Source organism: Danio rerio, chromosome 9, assembly GCF_049306965.1.
Source record: "Danio rerio strain Tuebingen ecotype United States chromosome 9, GRCz12tu, whole genome shotgun sequence".
NCBI lineage: Eukaryota > Metazoa > Chordata > Actinopteri > Cypriniformes > Danionidae > Danio > Danio rerio.
Genome location: NC_133184.1, coordinates 3437771 through 3455036, shown reverse-complemented (window position 1 = coordinate 3455036; position 17266 = coordinate 3437771). Strand labels below are relative to the sequence as shown.

The 17266-nt window shown below is 35.0% G+C and overlaps 1 protein-coding gene across 2 annotated transcripts in view; it reads right to left on the bottom strand.

Annotated features, from left to right (window-relative positions):
* The window catches only part of itga6a (integrin, alpha 6a), a 58746-nt gene extending 48260 nt beyond the window's left edge, over positions 1–10486 (bottom strand). For both annotated transcript variants that reach the window (XM_005167411.6, XM_005167409.4), the window contains exon 1: positions 10191–10486. In XM_005167411.6, coding sequence (XP_005167468.2) covers positions 10191–10372 — 182 coding nt within the window. In that variant the 5' untranslated portion in view covers positions 10373–10486. The remainder of the gene's footprint in view (positions 1–10190) is intronic.
* Between the last annotated feature and the right edge of the window lie 6780 nt (positions 10487–17266).

Genomic DNA, 17266 nt, shown 5'->3' with positions numbered 1-17266 from the left:
ACTGCTGTGTTTTGGGTTGTGATGAGATGTTGAGGTGTCATGTCAATAGCTATGATTGTCAACTTACTTTAAATCCTTATTTTCGAATATTGCATAAAATTTGCTTGATGGAAGCACCAAGATGTGCATACCTTTTGAAAATGCAAATTAAAAAAACTTACTGAGTGGCTTAACTTTTCATCTGAAAAGAAAGAATGTGCATAAACTACGTTAGAAACACATTAATCGAATATACTCCAGGCCAGCACACGCATAAAAAAATCATGTGATTTTGTTTTAAAGTAACAGGTACAGTTAAACTTATAATTATTAGCCCCTCTTTGATTTTTTTCTTTTTTTATATTTCCCAAATGATGTTTAACAGAGCAAGGAAAATTTCACAGTATGTCTGATAATATTTTTTTCTTCTGGAGAAAGTCTTACTTGTTTTATTTAGGCTAGAGTAAAAGCAGTTTTAAATTTTTTAAACATCATTTTAAGGACAAACTTTTTTTTCAAAAAATGTTAGGATGAAAACGTTATCATTGTCTTTGTTGGAATATTTTACTAACATTAGCATTAGAAACGTTACATTCAAGTCGTTAATAGGACGTTCTAATAAGATTACGATATCACTGTGTTGTTAGTGGAATGCTTTAAAAACACTAGAATTAAAAAGATTTACCATTAAGTTGTGAATGGAACGTTATAAAAACATTACGATGAAAACGTTATCACTGTGTTGTTGGTGAAATGCTTTAAAAACACTAGGATTAAAAACGTTAACATTATGTTGTGAATAGAATGTTCTAAAAATGTTATGTTGAAAACGTTATCATTGTGTTTTTGTAAGAACAATTTAAAAATGTTAGCATTAGAAAAGTAACCATTGAGTCGTTAATACAACGTTCTAAAAACATTTGGATAAAAACGGTATCACTGTGTTGTTAGTGGAACGCTTTAAAAACACTAGAATTAAAAAGATTTACCACTAAGTTGTGAATGGAACGTTATAAAAACATTACGATCAAAACGTTATCACTGTGTTGTTGGTGGAACGCTTTAAAAACACTAGGATTAAAAATGTTACCGTCAGGTTGTAAATAAAATGTTCTAAAAACGTTAGGATGAAAACGTTATTATTGGATTTTTGTTGGAACATTTTAAAAACATTTAGATTAAAAATGTTACCATTATGTTGTGAATAGAATGTTCTAAAAATGTTATGTTGAAAACGTTATCATTGTGTTTTTGTAAGAACAATTTAAAAACGTTAGCATTAGAAACGTAACCATTGAGTCGTTAATACAACGTTCTAAAAACATTTGGATAAAAACGTTATTACTCTGTTGTTGGTGAAACGTTTTAAAAACACCAGGATTAAAAACGTTACCGTTAGGTTGTAAATGGAACGTTCTAAAAACGTTTTTAATAACCAAACAATAACATAATACAACATCTAAAAACTAGACGTTTTGGAAGTTCAAATAACGTTCAGACAAAGCATCTTTATAACTTAATGGAAACGTTACAGGAACGTTTCCATAACGTAAACTTGTTAGCTGGGTGAACACATAGCTGTTACCCTAATAAAATCTCTTTAGGGCTAAAAATCTTTGCACACCTGAGCAGACCAACCCAAACACACAACCAGCAGTGATCACTCTCAAAAAAAACAGAAGAAAAGAAAGAAAAGGGGGCCTCTGGTGATCTATATCTCAGGTTACGTGAGCACAGATGGCCTGGTGTACATATTCCCCGATTTCTCCTGTTCCAGCGCAAACAAATGCCAACCTGTTCAGAGACCGCTCTCGAAACTCACAGCTTCAGAGGCCTATCCCAGAGGCTTGTTTGGTTTCCTGAGATGGCTGGAGGAGATGAGCAATGATTGTTTTCGCACCACAATCACTATGAATGACAGGAAGGAAGAGCTTTTGTGTTGCATTAAAGGGAAGCTACACTTAAACTTTCCTGCATGGCATCTGCGAGGGCGGCCAAAGATAGTAGTACCTGATGGTTGCGCTTAAAGAGAGGAGTCACAATAAAATGAGAATTTTTGTTGCAATAATGAGTCACACACAATGTCGATAAAAATTTCACGCACCCACACACACAGCAGAGACGCATACACACACACACACACACACACACACACACACACAGTACGAGCGTTTAACTTTGCACTGTTTTTGCATGACAAATGTATTAGGACACACGTTAATATCCACTGCTGTATGGACATCTGTTATGATGATGTACAAAATATACCTGATTTAACATCCACAAATCAGGATTGAAGCGTCTTCTTTTATAATTGTACTGACCTGCGGCTGTGATGATAAAGACGGTAATTAATTTCAAACATGCACTGTTTTAAAAACGTTTTTGATCACATTTGATGATGACTGATGATCACAGAGGATCACACATTTTAGGGGATCCAACCCACCCTGGCCATAACCTGCTCTCACTCATGCCATCAGGCAGGCGTTACAGAAGCCTGAGGTGCAAATCAGTGCGGTTTCTAGATAGTTTTTATCCTGTCATTATAAGACTTTTGAATAATACCATTTCTTAAGCATTGTTGATAGCTAGTGTTAAATAATAAATCAATAAATTTGTTAAACTAGCATAAACTGTTAATATTACAACAAATAGCGAAATAGGTATTTAAGTATTAAGTTATTCTCTTCAGAGATTTTTTTAAAAATAGGTTATATATTATATGTTTATATTTTTATGAAATTATAAAAGCTTTTTTATCATGTTAGGATTTTATAGTGTTTGTATAATGATGTTTTTTATGTTCTTGTTGGGTCTGTTGTAACGTAATTTCATTCTGCATTACAATTCTATTGTGATGTGTTGAATGACATAAATAAAGGAAACTGAAACTGAAACTGAAAACTGAAACTTTGCTTTGCGCACGGCCTGTCTTGTTGATATGACTATACGCGTTACTACAGAGACATGTTAATAAGTGGCTGTCAATCAAATTCGGTGGGAGGGGAAATCGCACTCCTACGTCACGGGGCCTAAAAGAAGCGTGGGCCTAAAAATGGGAGGGATTTGGATCCTATTTTAACGTCAGAAAATTTAAAAGAAAAGAGACTTATTGTGTTTATATTACCCCAATATGACTGTGGACACACTTTACCTACACAGTTCTGTCCAAACAGCTTACAAAAGACGATTTTCATCATAGGTGCCCCTTTAAGACTCATTAAAATCATGCTCTAAATAAAAGCAATGGCACGCGATAGAAAGAATATTTTCCATATTAAAAGGAGGTTTTGTCCTAACCAACACCTGAATTTGATATTTTAGAAATTGCTTCTATTTCTCTCAGGTGAACAACAGGATAAACTGATCACCTCAGGTACACCTCATGTGCTTTATTCAGTGTTAAATGCTAATAATGTTAGTTTAAATGCTATTTCACATGACACTTATGCCATACTACTGAAAGCAGCAGCAGATAGTTCACCTCAGATCTATAATAAATAAATAAAATAAGCAGTTTGAAATTGAACTTCAGAACTGTGACAGTGCAAACCAACACATATCAGCGATTCAGCATCTACATTTAATAATGTTAAAGATGTTTAATATGTATTAAGTAGATTACAAACTTCCCATTTCGTTGGTGTGCAGTGAGTGCACTATTCTGTGCCTCTGAACGGCTTTATTTACGTTTCGTCTAATGCAGTGGTTCTCGAACTGTGGTACGTGTACCACTAGTGGTACGCAGGCTTCCTTCTAGTGGTACGCGGAGGAATAAAATATGTCATGAATATGCTACATATTTCAAAATTTAGCAAAAATTTTGTATATAATATGCCATATATGACATATAGCCTATATTTCTGAGGTAATCTGCCACGTTTTTTTTACTGTGCAGAGTTGTACCTGCTTTACTGGGCCTACTACGCTACTTTATTTCAATACTGCTCATTTTGGTGGTACTTGGAGTAACTATTTTTTCTGGGCTGGTACTTGATGAAAAAAATTTGAGAACCACTGGTCTAATGCAAACATCCGTCTAATGCTCATCTCTGCAAATCTCATCACGTAGTGTGTTGTTAGGACACAGGGTTACAATGTAACCTGCTCACCTAATGTTTACACTCGTAATATTTATATTATTTACTAATTAATAACCACCTCATGTGGAACTCTGAATCTACGTCTCATTTCGGAGGCTGCTACTGTCCTGTCCACAGGAGGTCATAGGAGCACACTGAGATCCTTTCTGAACGAAATACGCTGTTATCCACCAAGGCAACCTGGGGTGCTGAAATATAATTGGCTAAAGTGGCAGTGGGTGGATTAAAGGGACCAAAACGAAGGCAATCTTTCTGGGAAGTAAAGCACATTTTCAAAGCAGAATAACTGACCTCAGCATTGTTTTTCAGATAAACTAGAATGTTCAGTTAGCATGTTTCATAAATAAGTAAGCCAAAACTTACATACAACACCTTTAACTTTGACTTATTATTTCTGAAAACTCTACAGCACATTTGAACTTGTCTAGAAAATGCTTCTTAATTTAAGAATATTAAGCTTTTCGGAACAATGTAAGGTATTTAATTGCATCATTGCAATTTTAGGGTGAACTAACCCTTTAAAAGGTTATATCGACCCTGAAATACATCACTAAATATATCAACTATATCATTTGTAAGAATACATGCCTCCATGTCAACTTTATGTTACACAAGTTTTACATTATACAAGTTTTATTATACAAGTCTACAGTCAGTTAATTTACACAATCTGGAACACAGTGAGGGTACAAACGCATCTTTAAAATACTATAGCTATGCATAATCTGGGCAAAAAACAAAATGACTTTGAACACAGATCTTCTAACCCATGTGCAAACTGCTTCACCTCTGACCAGGGGAAATGCAGTCATGCAGCACAAATGGGCTTTCAGCACCAAATCTGAGCTCCGTTCACACGCTTCTAATGGACAGAGTTAGACACAACTCAAACTGTGTGTGAACATGTCAGCGTACGATATGTTAATGACAAAAAACATTCGAACCTAATCTCATAATAATAGTGGGATTGTCATAATTGAGGCAGGCTCTCTAAAAATATTCCCTCATTTCCTGTTTTTTTTTTTTGTAGGTTTCTCTGTGTGCCTAACCTTAACCTCACAGAACTGATCCGCTTTTCACAGTAAACAGAGAAAATACTGGCAAACTGCTGAAGAATTCAAAGCAGCCAATGTGTTGATCAAGACAGGCTGAACTTCAATAGGAAGACATTTTTCTGACATTGCGTAAAATAGTTACATTTCTTCATGAGATCAGGGGTGCATTTCCCAAAGCCATCAATAGCCAACTTAGGTTGCAAGTTTCGTCATCACAAACATAGTTTGTTGATTTGCCGTTTCTCAAATCCATCGCTCCAAACTGCGTCGCAAACTTGAGCACTCGCAACTACACCTCTGGAGCTGTAGTTAGAAACAGTTCCTGGCTGTGTTCTATTCCCACTTACCCCCCCTATGCCCTATTCATTTAGAACATTCTAACATTGAAAGTTGGAATTATTACAAAGAAAAAGCATTAAGGTCATCTCTCTAAGGTGTAATTTGCTTACAGATTAATTTTATAGTTCAGTTTTAGCAATCTTCATGTTTACAATTGTGCTTTCTTCGCAGTGCACTTTGAAAACATTGATGTCATTTTGAACACAGCCTCATGGCGAAAGCTATAGATGACCTAATGTTTAAAATCAGATTTTATGTTACGTCTCCAAAGCTTGTGAAAACAACAAAACAGCATACGTTAATGCTTAAATTTATAGTGGGTTATTTTATCAAGAATCTGTACTATATATGACATGGGCCTGCTAGGTAGAACTCTCTGCAGTTGTTTACATGTGTCAAACTGTAAAAGTAGACTTAAAAAAGTAAAAAATAAAAAACAATATCCTACTTAATAATAATAACAATTATAATAAACATCATCATCATCATCATCATTATTATTAATATTATTATTATTATTATTATTATTATTAAAGTATGATTTTTTCAATTCTAATAAATAACAAATTTTAACTTTCATTTTTTTTTTAATTGCCTCATTATTTGTTTATTGTTTTTATTTATATCATATTATAATATGTGTTATATTTTGTAAGTGATTTCATGTTATAAAATAAAATATGTAATGTTTAACCTCTCAAAAATATTCTCAAAAATAAATGTTTTTATTACATTTTGATACATTTTTATTTCAAGGTGGACGAAAGGCCAAAACAAAGAGACAAATATGTCATCTTAAACAAAAATCTACTCGTGCGAACATGTCCTCAGACATTAAAATAAACACTTATGTCACAGCACTGTGCATGTGCTTTTAAATCCAGCTGAGAAAGTTGTCAGACTATTCAACTATTTGCAAGTGCCAATAATCAGATTATTGTAAGTCTACGCCATCCCTTACAATCCGATTAATATTTTGGATCAAGCTTGTTTGGATTGATTAAGGTGTTTACACTGTTTTCAATCTGACTGAGTCATAAATCCTGTTATTAGTGTGCAAATCAACAAACAAGCAATTCCAGCGTTATGGATGTAACATTTGCAGTAATATCTCAAAACATAAATTCACAAAGAAAGTATGTTAACATTATATTGAAACATCGGTGCGGGCGAGGCAGTGGTGCAGTAGGTAGTGCTGTCGCCTCACAGCAAGAAGGTCGCTGGTTTAAACCTCGGCTCAGTTGGCGTTTCTGTGTGGAGTTTGCATGTTCTCCCTTCATTCGCGTGGGTTTCCTCCGGGTGCTCCGGTTTCCCCCACAGTCCAAAGAAAGGTGAATTGGGTAGGCTAAATTGTCCGTAGTGTATGAATGTGTGTGTGGATGATTCCCAGAGATGGGTTGCGGCTGGAAGGGCATCTGCTGCATAAAAACTTGCTGGATAAGTTGGCGGTTCATTCCGCTGTGGCGACCCCGGATTAATAAAGGGACTAAGCCGACAAGAAAATGAATGAATGATTTGTTTTTATTCAACTGGTATGACGTGTATAATTTCAAGCAAACAAAAGCCATTATTAATGTAAACTACTGCAAAATGCTTAAATGTGATGGGAAACTTATGATTCTGTTGCTCGTAACCGTTGTTTAACTCATTGTTAAACCTTTAAAACCACTAACAGAGTTGACAATAACTAAGTTTCCAGAAGCTAACCCCAGACTAGAGACACCACATGGCATGAAAATTACCCTGAAAGTGACCTGTGTAAACCAAAAGCTTGGCGAACAACCAAAAACAGAGCAACAGATCAGTTTGCACACATTAATCTCACATCCAACCAAAGCAAGCATCAACAAAATCTACTTTAGGCTGGATATAAACAGGAAAGACACACACAGATCAGCAGAAAAACAAACGGACGGGCTTTGGTCACAGGTGGGGATGATGTAAACAGGTGTCTTCCAGCGCACACACAAGAAAACTCACACTTGTTCATTTCGCACAACTGTTCAAACACACTCACAAATGAACAAACACACACATTTAGCCAGTGACCCCCGTCACACTCTGACTCCATGTAGATCATTCAGCCGGTTCGTTAATTGCAAATCGCAAACTCTGTTCAGCCATGAAGAAAACGAGTCTCTGGAAACAACACAGTCATTTACATCCAAACTCAAGAGTGTTTCACCAGACTTAAACGTCTAGTTAAAATTAAACGATATCACATGAGTAGCAGTGCGATATGGCTGTATATCGGCACTGGTGGGGGCACTAAGGCAATCCTCCCACCAGTGCCGATATACAGCCATATCGCACTGCTACTCATTTGATATTGCTCATATATATATATATATATATATATATATATATATATATATATATATATATATATATATATATATATATATATATATAGTATTTAAAAATGTATAAATTAAATTAAAATAAATTGTTTTATTACTAATAGATCATGGAAATTCATAGAAATATGCCACTAATTCAACAAAACTTCAAGCACTTTTCCATGAGTGTGTCAGATTGTGCTAGTGTGTCAGACTAGTCTGTTAGTGCCCCATTATGACAGATGTTTTACTGTAAATTTCTGTAATTTAACGGCTGTTATTTTACCTTTTTTTCCCGGCACCTCAGCTGCCAGAAATAAACCATAAAATTACAGATTTTTTTACGGTGATATACATTATATAATTTTATATAAAAAAATATATATATATACATTAGAAGTCAAAATTATTAGCCCCCTGCAAGTTTATTTTTTCCCCATATTCTGTTTAAAGGAGAGACCATTTCTTCAACACATTTCTAATCATAACAGTTTTAATAACTCATTTTTGATTTCATGACAAAGATAAAATAAATCAGATGACAGTAAATAATATTTGACTAGATATTTTTTAAGATACTTTTATACGGCTTAAAGGCCTAACTAGGTTAATTAGGGTAACTAGAGAGATTAGGGTAATTAGGCAAGTTATTGTATAATGATGGTTTGTTTTGTAGACTATCGAAAAAATTAAATAATATAATAATTTTGACCTTAAAATGGTGTTTATAAAATGAATAACTGCTTTTATTCTAGCTAAAAAAAACAAACAAGAAAAAATATTATCAGACATACTGTGAAAATTTCCTTGCTCTGTTAAACATCATTTGAGAAATATTTTAAAAAGAAAAAAAAACTCTAAAAGGGGCTAATAAGAGTTCAGCTGTATAAATATAATTTCTCTCATTAATCCAATGTGAGAACCACTCACTATTTTCACATGCACCTTTTTACCAGAAGAAAAAAACTAAATGTTATTTTATCTTGAATTTTGGAGAAAAAAAAATCTATTTTAATGAAGGCTGTACACATTTAGGGTACAATGGTTGTCCTTCAGGTTTTAATTTTGACACGCCAGCTATAAAACCATTTTTACACCACAAAGACTATCACACACATGCACACTTCAATACACTGTAATGAAAACCTGGGTTCCACACAATCCCTTTATATTGACCCAACACAAATCGATTTAGTTAAAAAAGTAATAACTACTACAAATTCAAGTGGCTGAAACACAAAACAATCAAATTGCCCCACAAAAAAACTTAAGAATTGTGTTGTTTCAACTCATTTTAAGTAGTTTGAACAAACAGCGAAAGTCCTTCTTTGAGTGTACACACACATACCCATGAATACAAATTTTACAAATACAATACATATAAAATCTGCTTTAACCTTCATGAATACTTGCTAAAATCTTTTACACTCATGCAGGTATTTTAAAGCATAACAAAATATACCTTTTAAGTAAAAAAAGAGTGTTTCCCACTTATTAAACAATGATTAAAAAAACCTTCACACTAATGAAGGAAAAGCAAGATATTAACAGAGTTTGTGATGAAAATAAATTTGTTTCTTCAAGCAAAATAGGTTTGAGGATATAAATTCAATTTAGCTGCTGTATTTAGGAGGTTTAGAGAAGGCAGCTATTGAGGTAAAGTTGGTTTTATATTCACACATTGGTTCAGTGACAACTTGTGACACCTTCCCTGTATTGTTTACCTTGGTACTTTGAATATTGGCTCTGAAATTACATGCAAGTATGACTTCCAAACAACATGAGCACTATTTATTTGAAGGTTGTTTTTTAATAGGCATTGGCTGCTAATGGGATTTTACTATTTATAATTAGCAAATAATGCTTTTCTGATTTATTACAGTATATTATTAAGGACAAACTCATAATGTGTGAATATAAAACCAACTTTAGGCTACCTTAATAAGACAGCACAGGACAAACCGTGGTGTATACAATACTCTGCGACAACAGAAGGGTTAAAAGAGGACTTTGTGGTGTCCTTTCAGTCTTGAAAAGCTTTTTTTGTGTGACTTGTCGCATCACGTTGGTATTGTTAAGTTGGTTTTAAGTAACGCAGCACCTCTTCGCGCATCCCCCAACAAGCCGCAGCTCAATACTGCAGACTCAGATTAGACCTTCACTGAATAACCACACATACATTGAGCTACTAACATTATAAACACCGGCGAATTTCTTTAAAAACTCACTTACGTGCGTTTTTCTTGAGGCAGAAGTAAGGCAAGTGTTTATTAATGAACGCGCGGCGCAGGTGCAGGATGAACGGCAGCGTCGAAAACAACGCGACGCTCTCAAAATAATACAAACAATAATATTATTAAACGATAACTCACATTGTTTTGTCGTGAGGCTGGAGCTGGCGGTGCAGGGCGATGGAGAACCCGAAAAGGCTGCCGGGCTGACCGCTCTTCCTCAGGACGTTTTGCGTGTCCAGGTTAAACGCACTTGCTGAAGTCCAGACGAGCCAGGAAAAAACGCACAGGTTCAGAGAGAGCGCTTTCTCAAAGAGCTCCATTGCCTGAAATGAATGCTGTTGTATGAAAAATATAGCCCTTGTTTTTTTGATGTAGTTCCCGCAGCACCGTGAGAGGACAGAAGCTGTAATCCGCACTGCACTGCGCTCAATAAGAGAGAGGGAGAGAGAGGGGGAGAGAGAGAGACTCATCCATCGCCCCTCCCCACGGTTGTTGCTAGAAGGGATACAGCTGCGGCTGGAAGTTAGCGAGACTTATTTATATCGCTTATTAAATTATCGATGAATTGTATTTTATTGACGTCTACTACTACACCAACAGTCACAGTAATGGAAAAACAATAATTATACGGAGTATTATTCATATTATTTATTACATTATCCATCAAATTGCATTTTATTAACCTCTAGCCTTACAGTAATGTAAAAACCGCAATTCTATTAAAAACTATTAATATTATTTATTTAACTACCCAGTAAACTTTATTTTATTAGCGTCTACACCTTAACCCAACCTTCACATTAAAGTAAGAACAGTAATTATACCAAATTGTATTCGTATTATTTATTAATTAAAATATCCATTAATTGTATTTTATTAACGTCTACTGTTATCCCAACCCTCACAATAATGTAAAAACAAAAGTTATACAGAGTATTATTTATATTATTTATTAAATTACACAATAAATTGTATTTTTGATAACCTCTATCCCTAAACCCAACCCTCATAGTAATGTAAAAACAGTAATTATACCAAATATTATTCATATTATTTATAAAATTACTTGATATGAGTATCAAGTAATATATTGATACGAGTATCCACAGCTGTATCCCTTAGACTTTCCCCTTTCCCCGTCAATTCTGTCCCCTACATCAGTCTGAGAGATGAACATGACGAGCCTCACCCAGCTCAACACACCACTGACCACATTAATAATACTCTACAGTACTACTCTTGAGTATTAAAAGTGCTATTTCTTATTCACACTTTGAGTAATATTTACTTTTACTCTACTTGCACTGCATTTTTGGTAAGTAATAGTACTTTTACTTGGTTGTGTTTTTCAGTACTCTTTACACCACTGGTTAACACACACACAAAACAAATCCAGTCTGTCTAATCACACGGTTTCTTCACTATCAGCTGTTTTCTGGTTTATCAGGATCTCATTATTTGCTTCACACTTCATCGACTGTCCATATGGACACAGTGGGATCGATGCCTCTCCAGGGCTTTAGTCTGTCATTTCAGGCATATCAGTGTCAGATCTTTCCTCAAGTCCTAAAATCATTCAGATGCTGTAGACTAACACCACTTTGCTTTGCGAGCGATTGACAAACGTGACAAATTGAGAATGATCTTGTTAGACTAATCGACTAAACAAGCCTTTCAGATATATTTGAACAATGAAAAAAACTTTATGAAGTGATTATATTATTCATTCATTTTCCTTCAGCTTAGTTTCTATTTCAGAGATCGACACGTTCGGCATGTTTTACGCAGCGGATGCCCTTCCAGCTGCAACCCAGTGCCGGGAAATACCCTCACACACTCATTCACTCACACTCTCATACACTACGGCCAATTCAGTTTATTCAATTAACCTATTGCGCATGTCTTTGGACTGTGGGGGGATCCGGAGCACCCAAAGGAAACCCAAGCCAACACGGTGAGAACATGCAAACTCCAAACAGAAATGCCAGCTGACCCAGCCAGGACTCAGCGTCCTTCTTGCTGCTGGCATGTAGTAAAACCCAAACAGGTTTTGAACAATGAGTAAATGATGAGAGGATATTCATTTTTGTGCGAACTATCACTTTAAAATATTAGCCAAATAATTAAATAAATTACAAACACATGCTTTTAGGAGAAAAAAGTAAACATGAATCCGTTATAATGAATATTTCATGGCACTCAAGACATTTCATGTAAAATCATATCTAGTGATGGAACCCATTATAGGCACCAGGCACGTGCACACATAGGGCTTAACCTGTAGTGCACATGCCCTTTTTAGTTTGGATAGAAAGTGCCCTTCCAAAATGATCTGAAGTGCCCCAGCAACCAACCCCCCCCCCCCAACCCCCATCAACCCCCCCCCCCCCCCCCCCCCCCCCCCCCCCCCCGCGCTCTTAAGTTTGCACAGGACCACCCATTAATCAATCTGATGCAACTTGTGATATTTACAGAACATAAAAATGCAATTTAAAGTTTCAAATCAATTAAACTCATCCCCCCGCTTTACATTTTGCGCGCTGATAGGCACAGTTTATTATTGGAATAAAATGTAATTTATAGCTCTAAAATTGCTTTAAATTTGTACACATAATTGGCTGAGAGTACCTACTAACTTTATTATCATTTAAAGGTATTTGCTTTCCCACCACTAAAAATCCTATTAGTACACAGTTAACAATCCCCGTAGAATCAACAGTAACTTACAGCAAAAATACTGTATTTACATTTACAGCACCATTTATCTTGTTGTATATGTATTTGCAGTATTGTAATACACGTTGTAATTTTCACAATGCAACTTTAAAATATAGTAACATACTACATAAATGTTGTACGTTAAAATGCAGCTCATATTACAGTTAAATACTGTGTAATTTACAAAAATCATTAACTGTGTTGCTGTAAATGTATTTACAGTATTGTATATATCCACTGTAAAACACCCAGTAATTTTCACAATGTAACTATTAAAATACAGTAACACACCGCATAACTCTCCAACAGTAAAATACAGCTCATATTACAATTAAATACTGTGCATTTCCAAAAATCGTTAATGGTTGCTCTATGTGTATTTAAAATATTGTATATCACTACTATAAAACAGAAATTTTCACAATGCAACTCTAAAAACTACAGTAACAGGCCGCACAAGTGTCCTACAGTAAAATACAGCTCATATTACAGTTAAATACTGTGCATTTACAAAAATCATTAACTGCTGCTTTATATGTATTTACAGTGCTGAATATCTTTACTGTAAAACCCAGACATTTCACAATGCAACTATTAAAAATACAGTAGCATACCCCAGAACTGTCCTACAGTAAAATACAGCTCATATTACAGTTAAATACTGTGCATTTACAAAAATCAGTAACTGCTGCTCTATGCTGTATATATTTACAGTATTGTATCTTTACTGTAAAACAACCAGTAATTTTCACAATGCAACTATTAAAAATACAGTAAGATACCGCATAACTGTCTTAAAGTAAAATACAGCTCCTATTACAGTTAAATACAGTGCATTTACAAAAATCATTAACTGCTGCTCTATATATATATTTTTTTTTTACAGAGTTGTATATCTTTACTGTAAAACACCCAGTAGTTTTCACAATGCAACTATTAAAATACAGTAACATACCGCATAACTGTCCTACGGTAAAATGCAGCTCATATTAAAGTTAAATACTGTGCATTTACAAAAATCATTAACTGCCGATCTATATATATATTTTTTTTACAGAACTGTATATCTTTACTATAAAACACCCAGTAGTTTTCACAATGCAACTATTAAAAATACAGTAAGATACCGCATAACTGTCTTACAGTAAAATACAGCTCATATTACAGTTAAATACTGTGCATTTAACAAAATCGTTAACAGTTGCACTATGTGTATTTACAATATTGCATATCATTACTGTAAAACACAATAGTTTTCACAATGCAACTCTAAAAAATACAGTAACATGCCGCACAAGTGTCCTACAGTAAAAAACATTTAGAAAAATCTGGACATTGACATCGACCTGACGTTGAGTTCTGACGTCAATGCGATTTTCATTTCCAAACCGAAAACAACATCCCCCACAATGTTAGGGTACAATGTCAATCTGACATCATGTTGATGTCCTTTGCCTGCTGAGGTTCTACAGTAAAATACAGCTTATATTTTAGTTAAATACTGTGTCATTCACACACACACACACACAAAAATTAACGTGAAGACTTAACCAGTGTACATTATTTTAGAAAAACTTCCTGGTAATAAACAACATAAAAGACATACACACAGGTTTGTTTTTGTGAATTGTTGGGACACTGCATAGGCATAATTATTTTTACACTGTAAAAAAAAAAAAAAAAAAAAAAAAAAAAAAAATATATATATATATATATATATATATATATATATATATATATATATATATATATATACATATTTTTTTTTTTTTTTTTTTTTTTTCTATCACTCTACTACTTATAGGAAAATTTGTAAATTTTTACTTTCTTAAAAAATAATAAAATAAATCTGTATGGTTTATATATGGGGATGTAGGCAATGTTCTTATAAGTCACCTTCTCCTTGTAATATCTATGTCATACTTATGTCATTATACAAATTTGTGTCCTGATGTCACACACACACATACGCACGTACGCACACTCACACATCTACAGTCATCACTGCAGGCTGGTGTGTAAGTGCATCATCATCATATGACCACAGAGAGTATTACTGTAAAAGGTCTCTTTCGGGGAATTAATAACCGTCATCCGTCACAGTAAAGCAATGGCTTCACCTCTGCTGATCAATATGTTAGGATCTTCCTGCGGGACAGACGTGTGGTTTGCTGGATGATGGAGGAGTTCAAGTGTTCTCTGTTTGCTTGGGTTATAATATGATGACAATCACAGAGGTGAAAGAGTTTTGATTGTTAAAATAAATATGTGAAAATGATCATTATTTTTGTGACCCAGGACTACAAAATCAGTCTTAAAGGGATAGTTCACTCATAAATGAAAATATATTCACTATTTACTCGACCTCGTGTTGTTATAAATGCAACCCAGGCTCATTCAAAAAATGTACCCCTGTATACATTTCTGGAGAGAGCAAAATACATCCCAGGAGCTATGTTTTTTGCAGTTTTTGTTTTCAAGAATCCACTAGAGGCCACTGTTTACACTCTTTGCTGACTGAATTTCATTGGCTGACGCTGCTATGATGATCGCGTCAGCCCCAACTTCAGCCACATCTTCAGTCAAGCCTTGACGCTGAAGCCCCGTGTGAATGGCACGTTAGGCCCCGTTTACACTAATGGATCCTAGTTTTTTTATAACTATTTTTACAGGGTTTTTGCCTTTAATCGATAGGACAGTAGTGATTGTTGACAGGAAAGCAAGGGGAGCAGAGAGAGGTGAATGATTGGCATAGTACCACAAGGCAGGAATCAAGCTTGGGTCGCCTTGAGCACTTTAGTGCATGTGTTGACGCACTACTGAATTCACCACTGGCACCAACTTACATCTTAGTTTTAAAATGGCATATTAGAATGAAAATTATCTACGTCCACACTGAAAAGATCTCCGTCCATACTATGCCGCTGAAAACGCACATCACGTGACCACACAAACACACACACACACTTTCTGTCATGCGCTCTAGCATATGCACATGTCTGAGCTCCAGGCAGTCAGTGGGTGCTTTGAGTACAAAACCCCAGAGAGCAGTGCATGTCGGACAGTTTATCAAGGATGTACCGCTGGATCGCGTCTCACTATAGTGTCAGTACACTGCTTCAATCTTTCGCTTTCGTGCTTGTGCTAAACCTCATATACTGTTTGCTGGTTCCTGTTGGTTCTGCACTTTTTTACCAACCAAGTTTGTCGATGCCATTATAACAACACAGATCACTCTGCCTAGAAATTAATTTATTATGAATTAATTAATTAATAATAAATATTTCATTCTCCACCGCCTACGACGACGATGCCATCGTCCATTGTGATGTTTCACATTAGACATCGTTCTATGCCAAATTGGTCAACATCGCCCAACCCTAGTTGTTTCTCAGTTTAATATTGTCCTAACAAACCAATGACACAGTGTTTAACTGTAATATGAACTGTATTTTACTGTTGGACAGTTATGCAGTATGTTGCTGTATTTTAAAGCTGCAATTTTGGAAATTACTGTATGTTTTACAGTAAAGTAATAGAATACTGTAAATATATACAGAGAAATACAGTATTTTTGCTTCGATTTATTCACAGTAACTTACTGCCAAACTGCAGCCAGTAGGTTACTGTAGATTCTAAAATTGTTTAAAAATGTAAATGAGGTAAAAATCAGGCGAGAGCTTTTTTCTGGGTTGCTTTTTAAAACTGTTGATTGGGTTTAGGGAAGTAGGTTGGCAGGTCAATCATTGCTTTTAAAAACACTATTGGTTGGGTTTAGGTAGAGAGGAAGTTGGGTCAGTCGATTAGTCAGTCAAAAGTGGCCTCTGGTGGATTTACATGAGAACAGCAGGCACGAATGGCACTAGTAAGAGAAATTTGAGGTTTGAAAAAGCATACACAGCAGCCTCTGGTGGATTTGTGGAAACAAAACTGCAAAAAAAAAAAAAAACGTAGCTCCTAAGACGTATATGATCTCCAGAAATGTATATAGCAGCACATTTTCAGAATGAGCCTGTGCTAAAATAACTGACACTTTAATGACTGGGTTTGTGGTCCATGGTCGCATATCACAATTAGAAATTATGAATAATGATTAAAAAAAAACTAAATAAAAATCAGTACAGAAGTGTTGTGATTTATGATTAGTTCTCTTGAACACTGTAAAAACTGCACAATGCCTTCATGTTGTCCCAATTCAAATCGATTAAGTTAACTTAAGTTAAATTTAAGTCGATTGAACATAAATCAATTAAGTTACGCCAAAAAAAGCTCAAGAATTGTGTTGATTCAGCTCATTATAAACAAGCAGTTTGAACAAGCAGCAAAAATATTATTTTGAGTGACTATTAAAGAGGATCTTGTTCTTAGATTTTGCCATTCTTGTGATTTGGCAAGATATTATTTCATTCTCCACCGCCTACGACGACGATGCCATCATCCTTCGTCATGTTTCACACTAGACATCGTTCGATGCCAAATTGGTCAACCTCACCCAA